Source organism: Mesitornis unicolor, unplaced genomic scaffold (genome assembly GCF_000695765.1).
Source record: "Mesitornis unicolor isolate BGI_N332 unplaced genomic scaffold, ASM69576v1 scaffold3042, whole genome shotgun sequence".
NCBI classification, from domain to species: domain Eukaryota; kingdom Metazoa; phylum Chordata; class Aves; order Mesitornithiformes; family Mesitornithidae; genus Mesitornis; species Mesitornis unicolor.
The window spans coordinates 15,123-25,274 of record NW_010168290.1 but is presented as its reverse complement, the minus strand read 5'-3'; the positions used below and the strand labels follow the sequence as shown (position 1 = coordinate 25,274).

General features: G+C 44.7%; 1 protein-coding gene across 1 annotated transcript; it reads left to right on the top strand.

Annotated features, from left to right (window-relative positions):
• Positions 1–502: 502 nt before the first annotated feature.
• On the top strand, positions 503–6,319 carry LOC104536360 (caspase-8-like). The gene is made up of 9 exons (XM_010178942.1): positions 503–519; positions 570–860; positions 1,432–1,537; positions 2,704–2,842; positions 2,937–2,993; positions 3,330–3,397; positions 3,892–4,030; positions 5,393–5,894; positions 6,177–6,319. The coding sequence occupies exons 1-9, from the start codon at positions 503–505 to the stop codon at positions 6,310–6,312; spliced, it is 1,455 nt and encodes a 484-aa protein (XP_010177244.1). The 3' UTR covers positions 6,313–6,319.
• The last annotated feature ends 3,833 nt before the right edge of the window (positions 6,320–10,152 follow it).

The following is a 10,152-nucleotide window of genomic DNA, read 5'->3' as shown; positions in this document are numbered from 1 at the left end:
TTCTGCCTAACAGTTTCTGTCAAACTGTTTTGTTTTTGCGTGTGGAAGGGATTCTGGTTTTATATCAGTGCTTAGTGAGAACAATGTTTCTTTATTTGGAGAACGTGGATGCTCTGAGGGTGGCTCTCCTGCTCAAGGCGAGCACTAAGGCAATGAATTGGGAGTGCCTTTAGACTAGAGACAAGGGGTGGCAGGAGAAGCCCAGGAAGAGGGACACCTTTAGACCTGTACTTGCAGCTTTTCAAGAATGAACTCAAAAGTAGTCAGTGCTTCACCACTGTGAGCAAAGGGGGCCTAAAATGCGCCTGAGAGAAGTCCTCTCTGACAGACGCGCAGTTCTTCAGTTAAGTTGTGGATTTTTTAGGGTTGTTTGTCTGAGATAGAAACCCAGACGGAACCACGCCACCCCGAGGCCCGGGCAGAATCGCGGCTGGAAGCCGGCGGAAGAGCAGCGGGAGGCGGGCGGAAGTGGGCTCCGCGCTTGCGCGGGGCTGGAACGGCGATGGAGTTGCCGAGGCAGCGGCTGCCGGCGGGCAGGGGGGGGGGGGGCGCGGGTGGGGCTTTTTTTTTCGGCTGCTGGCGGTCAGCGAGGGGCTGGACGCGGTTGGGCTGGCGGCTCTGAAGTTCCTCAGCCTGGAGCACGTCCCCATGAGGAAGCTGGAAGCCATCCAGAATGCGCAGGACTTCTTCGAAGCGCTGCACGAGAAAGGGATGGTCGAGGCGGGGAACCTGTCCTTCCTGAAGGAGCTGCTCTACCGGATCGGTCGGATCGACCTCCTGAAAGACCATCTGGGCTCCAGCCGAGAGGAGATGGAGAGAGCGCTTCGGATCCCGGGCAGGGCACAGGTGTCGCCCTACAGGTGAGCGCCCGGCGGCCCGGGGAGGGGCGGTGCCGAACGCCGCCGGCGGCCGCGCTGAGCTCCGCCCGGGAGCCCTCTCTCGGGAATCGGCTGCTCGGTGTAAGCTTTCACCGAGGGTTTGAACACCAGGCTAAGGTCTGGAAGCACACAGGCATCTTCCAAGAGAAAGGAGGTACAAGCTGTACGAAAAATTGACATTTCTGCGCAGTAAAGAGGAGAAGACTAAGCCACATCTTTCACAAATATTTAACAGCCCCCAAAGGCCTCTTTCCTTGGGTGCTGCTGCATGGTGCGATAAGTGGCTGGGTGTGAGGCTTTGTTCTCATCTCCAGAAACTCTCAGATTGGTTTTGTTTTGAAGAAAACTGAGGTGTTTTTAATTGCAGCTGAAAATGGTTTTACTTAGGCTGTCCTGGTACTGATGTCGCTCCGGTTGAAAAAGGGAAAAAAGGGGGATATGTGCTTGGGGGAAGAGAGGGGTGAAGGGGACAGTTCAACAGCACAGTGTTAAATTGTGCTAAGGGACATGCTTGGGAACACGATGAAACGGTGTCCTCCCCTTCTCTTTCTAGATACCTGCTCTTTCAGCTGTCAGAAGACACCACTGAAGATGAGCTGAACTCTTTCAAATTTCTTTTGGGGAAAGAATTACCAAAATGCAAGCTAAACCCTAAGACTGTAAGAATTTCTTTAATACTTAAAAAAAAAATATTGTAATCCTTAGAGGCACAAATCCCTAGACTCATTCCCTGAGGGGAATGAGTGTCACTTGTCCTATGGTAAAAACACTATAAGAAAAAGGATGCAGCTGAAAAGGGATTGTAGGTGCATTTGAAGATTGTGCTAGTGTTTTGTGTAGTTTTTGTAGCAGTGTCACAGCCCAGAGAGCATGGGCCAGCCCTGCACCAGGCACAGAGGCCTTCATGTCCAAGCACAATGCAGGGCTTAGGGGACTCAGTGGCTTTGATCAGTGGAAGACTGATGAGTGCTTTCAGTTGTCTTACCCAACTGATTTTCTTTTGGCTGCTTTGTAAGCCTTTATCAAATACATAAAATCACCCACTGTGGCTATTACATTATCCTTTTGTTCTTTTTATTTCCAAACTCAGAAAATATGGATCTAAGCAGCAGATCCTTACTAAGGTAAAGGCCCAAGAGCTTGGAGTTTACAAGTAGCCTTGCAGGAGATCCAGCTGCTCTTACACTGTCTCAGCCTGCAGTTCTGACTGCTGAGTACTTTGTCTAGTGAAAACTCTTAGCATTTTCTCTCTTTTTCTTAGAAGAGAGACTGTGACCATCTAGAGAGAGCTGTTATAGTAAATTCTTGAGGTGGCCACTGTGCTCTGCCACTCACTGTCTGGCAAGAGCTCCTGTTGCGTGGGTCCCCTTTTGCTTCAGAGCAATCTCTGTGCGTGGTTTATACCCATTTTTGCTGTGGCTCAAGATGGTCACTACAGTGATTCTTGTGTTTCAGTTAAGTGCACAGAGTAGCCACTGGAAGTCAAATGAATGAAAGCAGTCACTAAAAAAAGTTGTATGTTCCTGTGTGATCGCCATTAGATCTCGTGGATTAGATCCTGTTCAATCTTGGCATCTCTCAGCTGCGGAAGGGAAACATATATGTTTTGAGAAGATGTTTTTACTTACCATGCTTGTAGGTTTTGTTAGTCTAGGTTAAATGGACTCAGCTGAGGTCTCAACTGAGGTACCAGTCAGCTGGACTGACTGTGTGTCGCATGTGCTGTTAGTACATGGAAGCTTAGGTGCACTGCACATGCTGCACCTTCCCTCCCAGTGGCAGCATGGATGTGCCCTAAGAGCAAACTACCTTTCTGATTACCCAGACAATGCTCGACGTTTTCATTGAGATGGAGAAGAAGGGGATTTTGGGAGAAGACAACCTAAGTATCCTGAAGCGAGTCTGTGCAGAAATTAACATCAGCCTCTTGAAGAGAATTGAAGACTATGAATTTAACCTATTTGGTAAAATAAAACAAACCAAAAAGGCCTCTTTCCCATAATTATTCTTGAAGTGACACACAGCTATCATACAGGACTGATAATGAATGCTTTTCAGGTGAAGAAGAGATGATGATCACAGAGGAACAGGGGGGCAGCATAGGAAGCCCTGAAGGTAATAGAAACTCTAAAAAAAATTGTTTAGATTTTTTGCTCCTCTTCAGTTCTTAGACTCTCTATACCACTTGCATCTTGCTTCTTTACACAGGTGTCTCTGTAAAAAGTGATCAAGTGTCTCGTACTCACTAACTGATCACAATATATTTTACTCCCTTTTAATTGATTACCTAGTGGTTTGTAGCTAACAGGAACAGCCATTCAACCACAATTCGTTGTTTTCAGAGAACAATTTTGCACCAGGAGGTGCTTGTGCAGATGGAGAATAGGAGTAGAGCTTCTCTCCTTCCTCTAGTGCTGCATTCTGTACTTAAACTTCTTTGTCTGTGTTCAGCCCATGACAGATGGACAGCATCATCTGTGGCACCCAATTCTCCTGGCAGCTGGAATGAGTCTTCCCAGGTACGTCAGTTTGTTTCCTAGAAACATCATAATTTTGTCGCAGAAGAGATCATCCCTACATGAGGTGAATGGTTATTACAAGCCCAACTGTTAAAAGCACTATCTAAAAAAAAAAATGCACCACTCTGTGACATCCTTTATTCTGAAGCTAAGTCACAGGAGCAGCTGCTGCGGTGTTAAAACTTCAGAAACCTTTGCGAGGGTAGCGAGATAGGCCAAGGTCATTGTACCAGGAAATATGCAGTTGTCAGATGGCTCTACATGGAGAAGTGGGTGCACACAGCATCCCAGGTGGGCTGAGCATGATGAGGGGGGCCTAGGGGGTGCTCTCATGGTGTGCACCGACTGCCAAAGGCAACGGGGCCGTGCTTTGCCTGCTGTATGGGGGAGCTGCCTGGAGAGGTGGCCAGCTGGCTCTTACCCTGCTGTGCCACCAGCGAGGGCTGAGGGCTGGAGGAGGGTGCGGTGGCTTTACCGATAGTCTTTCTTTTCAGCAGCTTGAAGCTTACAAAATGACAAGCCGACCCTGCGGAGTGTGCCTGATCCTGAATAATCACAGCTTTGCAAAAGCCAGGGAAATGGTGCCGGAACTCAAAAACATGAAGGATCGGAATGGGACAGACGTGGATGCAGGTACAGTGAACGTTGAAGTTGAGTTTGTGTATCTTCAAAAATAGAAACCTTATTTCTTTTTCTGTACTAAAGGTCTTGATTTCAGTCTTCCCTTTCTAGAATTAATGTTTATAAATATATAAAGGGTGAGTGTCACGAGGATGGAGCCAGGCTCTTCTCGGTGACAATGATAAGACAAGGGGTAACGGACTCAAGCTGGAACACAGGAGGTTCCACTTAAATTTGAGAAGAAACCTCTCAGTGAGGGTACCAGGGCACTGGACCAGGCTGCCCAGAGAGGTTGTGGAGTCTCCTTCTCTGGAGACATTCAAAACCCGCCTGGACGCCTTCCTGTGTAACCCCCTCTAGGTGTTCCTGCTCCGGCAGGGGGATTGGACTGGATGAGCTTTTGAGGTCCCTTCCAGTCCCTAACGTTCTGTGATTCTGTGTGAATACGTTTGTTGTAGTGGCTGAGTTGTCTCATTCCTGTGCTGACAAAGCCTAATGAACTCATCAAGCTTTTACCAGTTGACTCAGAACAACTCACCAGCATCTTGCTGTTTTACTGAGTTTCCTGCAGCCTTAAGCAGCAGCCTCAGCCTGGGCTTTACAAGCTGGGCTAGGTTTGTGTCATTTCAGCCTTATGCATGCTGTATATTCTAAAATATACAGAATCAGAACCAGATTTTGAGCTGAACCAGATTTGGATGTTAGTTGTTTAACATCCAACATTAAAAAAAAAATGGGGGGGGGGATGGAGGGGATGTTGGACTTCAGGGTCTTGATAACCTATTCAGGGGCCCTGATTTTAGCAGGCTGTCCTGCAGCAGCAGCACCAGCAGCATAGCTCATTTGCGGGTCCTAGGGCCTGTGAGATGGGTGTATCTGCATTATCTATGCCAAGAGGTAAAATCCATCAGTGGGCCTTCTCTGATTGAATTGAACTCCAGCTTAATTCAAGAGTCAGACTGCAAGGTGTGTCTTCCTGTGACACAGGTACTACCCAAATGGGCAGTGCCCTCTCCTCTTGGGCAGAGCAGCTGTGCTGCTCAACACTTCTTGAGAGACTAAGGGACGAGCTGTAAATCGGGTGGGAGAAAGAGATACAGCTCTCTTCATAGTTCTGCATGCTTCCCCAACAGAGGCAATACTAAACAGCAACATTGCAAGGAAGCCTTTTAATGAGAGTTAAGGAAACTCAGTAGATACATGATTGATTGGTCTACTAGATTATTGTCAGAGGAGTGTAACTACCTAGATAGGCTTGGTTTTTTTTTGGTTTTTTGTTTTTTTTAAATAGATTCTCTCTAGATATGCAGGTTGCAATTTGTAGAGTCCAACTTTCATGTAATGAAATTGCTCCAATTTCCCTTTACTTTCCAGCGGCTCTGAGAAGAGTTTTTAGCAAGCTTCATTTTACAATAGCAGAACATAGAAACCTCACTGCAGAGGAAATCCGTAAGACTGTGAACATCTACCAGTGCGAAGACCACAAGGACAAAGACTGTTTTGTTTGCTGTATCCTGTCTCATGGGAAAAAAGGCATCATATATGGTGTTGATGGGCAGGAAGTACCTATCCGGGAGCTGACCACTTCTTTCACTGGACAGAATTGCCACTCACTTGCTGGAAAACCAAAAGTCTTTTTTGTTCAGGCCTGCCAAGGTGATGCTTGCCAGAAAGGTGTGACCATTGAAACAGATTCTGGGGAGCAAGATTCTTCTGTAGAAACAGATGCAAGATTTCAGCCTGAATGCATCCCTGCAGAGGCAGACTTCCTCTTGGGCATGGCTACCCTGCAAGATTACGTTTCCTACAGAAGCCCAAGGCAGGGGACCTGGTACATACAGGCGTTGTGCCAACACTTGGAGTCCAGCTGTCCTCGGTAACTATGCTTCCATAACCTGCTTTTGGTCACACCTGTATTTTCCTTCTGAATGACAGGAACTTTGATTTGGATGCAGAGATAGATGATATGCAGTGGGAGTGCTTGCTCAGAATGAAAACAGTAATGTAGGACAGAGCAACACAATGCAGATTGTTCAGAGTGGTTTGCATAACTGCTCTGAAGCCATTAGCATTGGTATAGATCAAGATATACAAGAAGGTGGTAGTTTTTCTCATGTTAACTGCCTCCTTAATACCAAATGTACTTGTGTTTCTGCAGGGGAGAAGATATTCTCACCATTCTGACAGCAGTGAATCAAGAGGTGAGCAGAAAGAGCTGCAAGCTGAATGCAGAAAAGCAGATGCCACAGCCCAGTTTCACACTGAGGAAGAAGCTCATCTTTCCTGTCAACTAAATGGGAGGGAACTGCATGGCAGAGGGAGCTATAAAGGCAGACTTTCAGTGTTTGCTCTTACCAAAAGAGCATCTGTTTTTATTGAAAATACAACATTAATATGTATGACACTTTCTACTTGAGAGCATCTCTGAGCTGGTCTCTGATTTGTGATTTGGTAGCTAAAATACACTCTGTGTCCTTTATCAGCTGTACCATATTTCCAATGCAAATTTTATGACAACTGTTATAAAGCCTTGTGTATCTTCTTATGCCTAACTTTTGTAAAATAAAGAGGGAGGGGGTTCTGAAAGTTTTATAGGATATAATCGGCTCGCATCAGTGTGTTTTGTTACTTCTGTGTGCCACTTAAAATCATTCATTTTTAGTGACCTCCAGCATCCTCAGCACGATGGGGGTGTGACGTGCACTTCAGATTATCCTTCTAGGTATAATGGCTAGAAAAAGCCATTGCTCAGGTGCAGCTTCATGTCTGAAGATGTCCAGTTATCCTGTGTTCACTTACCTTGCTGATCTTCGAGTCTCAGTTCTAGGCACAAAAGAAGTCAGAAGTAAGTACCCAGCTCCTTAAAAAAAAAATTATATTGCCTCCTGTGATTAGTATGCACACAGTATGCAGCATTTCCATAGGAATAAAAAGAAAAAAGATAGAGCAATGCAAGCAGTTGGCTATGCTCAAAGAACTAGTTTTCTTGGGAGTTCACGACAGCAAAATTTAGGCAAATATTTCAGCAAGACTTAATGCATGGCATAAGCAAGGTCTTACTGGGCATCTCCTATAAGTGTTATGAATCTGACGAGGAATTCTTCATCAGTCAATCTGTCAATTATCAATGTCTACAGTTGATCTCCTCCTATAAAGCAGCTGCCATCGAGGCAGTTCACAAGGAACCCCAGTGTCCCCGCAGACCAGTTACACCGATTCCTATGAAGGAGGCAGGCAGTTCTGGCTCACAGTGGCTGGGGAGGGCGTTCATCATCATTGTGACCCTCCCCGTGGTGCTGTCTTGTTCTTGGTTCAGTTAGGATTGAGGAGACAGTTTCTCAGGTAATTTGGCAATCTAATCTAGAATCTTAACTATAAACAAAATTACACAGCATTTTGCACAAAGTTTTGCCAATACCCAGCTTTTCTTCAGCAGCTGCTCTCTTCAGTAATTTCTGGAAATGTTCTTGCAAGCCAGTGACTTCTGATCTCTGAGCTTCTTGAAGCAAGCTGTGAAAGCAGTATGTAAGCAAACACATGCCTGTAGGTCTCTTCACAGGGCAGTGCTCTCATTAAACCTATGCAGTGAGAGCTTAACTGCAGGAGTTCAACTGCAGGAGTTACTGATATTTTCAAGTGGAGACTCCAACCCACACACGAGATCTTACTTGTATTTACTTCTCCACTGTATAAAATGCTATTTAAAGGCCTTTGCTGGGAGACTGTCGAAAGTACCTTTTAGCAGTATGACCAACTAAAAGGAAAACAAGAAAGGAGCTCAAGGCACTTCTAAGTCTCATCAGTGCAGAATCACTCCAGAATTTCTTTTCAGAGCTGCCAAAGTCCCATTGATTTAGGTGGCTTAATTAACCTGTTTTCTCCATGAAGCTCTTCCTTGCACTTCCCTTAGGTGTGCCTGAGATTGTGGTTGGTTCGAGCTCTTTCACTGCAGCTTCAAAGGCCTTACAACTCTTCCCTTAGTACATCCAAAGTGCTAAAGAGCAAGTGCTAAAAACAAACCTCGCCAAACCATTACACAAGGTCTTACATAGCATGTATGCTCTTACAGCTTACAGTAAGCTGTTCTCCTTAGGCTCAGGTGTTTCAGAACAGCTGAAATCTCTTGAGTTCAACAGGAACTTACATAATGACATCAACTTTCTTTTCCTGCGTACCACGAACTGCTTTGATGCAGAGAGAGCACGTAGCCGGAAATCCTGACTCTACCAGCATCTAATGGTCCTCTGGTTAATTCTGTCTGCCTCTGGCTGTAGTGCTGACTTAACATCAGCTACTGAGATGGAAAGACAACAGCACTGTTGTTAGACAACAGGTTTTTTTCTAGCATTATGGTGTTAGAGGAACAAAACCAAATCCTCTGAAACAACACACACAAAACCAACCCCCAAAGCACCAAAAACCATGAACACATTCATTTAAAGTGAGGCTCACATTCAAATACTCTGTCTAGAGGTTGATAAGCTAGTCTTCATTTGTAGTTTTTTGTTCTCAAGAAAAAGGCTTTTCAAACTGCAGCAGAAGGTACCCTGTAAGCATCCTGTTCTAGATTTAAGCACCGCACATTTACTGGGCAATCAAAATCAGACGGCAGCTTGTACTGTACAGACGCCACCTTTAACTGCTTAGGTATAAACACAACAGACAACAGCCCAGCACAGCCTGATCACATTTTAACAATCAATTCCTCAGCTTCTGCAGCCATCGCTTGTGCAGATACCAACTCATTAAGCTTGTGTACAACATAACAATCACTACATTTTTTGCAAAAAAGACGTAATTATAGGTTTATTATAAACTGTATTACAGAAGATGACATCTGGAACAAACCACACAAGATGACCAATATACTGAAAAAGGCATGTTATGCATATTTATTATCAAATTTACATTCCACTATGAAACAACAGTAAGTGCAAAAAGCAGATGAAAAATATACCATGAAGTTCGCAGACCGTTCAACCATTGTGTGTCATCCCCTTGTGTAACAGTCAAATGAGGCCCGATCCCAAGATTCTCCTGCCCTCTCTGCTTCCTCTGGTTGACTCCAGTAGGCTTTCAACTTTGACTAGAGGTATTTTCAGCATGCAGGTATCACTGAGTTTATAAAAACCTGAAACTAGAAAGCTATAAATCTGTGCTTGGTTTAAACCAATCTGAGTCAAGGTAAGCACTACAAGTATTTCCTTCTCAGATTCTTGAAACTCACAAGCATGGGTAAGGCCCTTCTCTCTAGCATCTCTTTTTGTCTCTAACCTGCAAGATACAGAACCTTTCTGAAATGAGATTCTCCATTACTTTCAGTTCTACCTTCCACTCAACCACATCCCACTTGTGCGGGATCTCTGCTATCTTGGCCATGCAAGTTTGTCTCCTCTCTTATGGCAGGCAACAGAAGCCACATCAGTTTCTAGAATAATGGCAACTTTTAGTATGTTCTCAGAAATGCGTGTATTATTCAAAAAAGTTTACCTTCTAGGTTTTGGCACGAAACAGTAAACTTGGAAGAAGTACCTGTTTTCCCTGTTGCTGCAAGCTATGCACATACAAAATGCACGTGACCATCCAAAGGTATAAAGAAAGGCATGGCAGAATTTCAACACCACCACACCACAGCCATCAACCAGCCAGATAAACACACAAACTCCATGGCATACAGATCCTTCCATTTTCTTCCTGCCTTTTGTAAAGCATCTGATGATACATCATCCTTCAGAACACACACAAACCAACCAACCTCTCTACGTATCCACAGTATTGTTTGAACTGAACCAGCTTATAGTGTTGGGCTGTGGAATATGGAAGCAACTCAGAGAGAAAAATGCATTTAATTAATGTGCCTTTAGATTACTTTGAACTGAAACCTGGTCTGCCAAAGGAATTCTGGCTTAGCTGATTTGCTACTTCTGCTGGTAACACACGGAATGATCCAACGGCTGGAGTTATCTAATGAAGCTACTTAGAAACACAGTGTAATACCTTCAAAATTTATCTGTAACTTACATGTATTCCTATAATAAACACACATAAAATGGACGTATTTTTGACACACTACACCGGTGTCTGTTGATACCAAACTGTCTAATCTTTTGTTAACTCATTCCTGTTGTTTCCCT

Excerpts from the sequence above, each read along its gene's own strand:
- LOC104536360 (XM_010178942.1), top strand. Across the intron at positions 2,843-2,936 it reads CTATGAATTTAACCTATTTG|GTGAAGAAGAGATGATGATC; the intron begins GTAAAATAAAAC and ends AATGCTTTTCAG. Across the intron at positions 2,994-3,329 it reads CAGCATAGGAAGCCCTGAAG|CCCATGACAGATGGACAGCA; the intron begins GTAATAGAAACT and ends GTCTGTGTTCAG.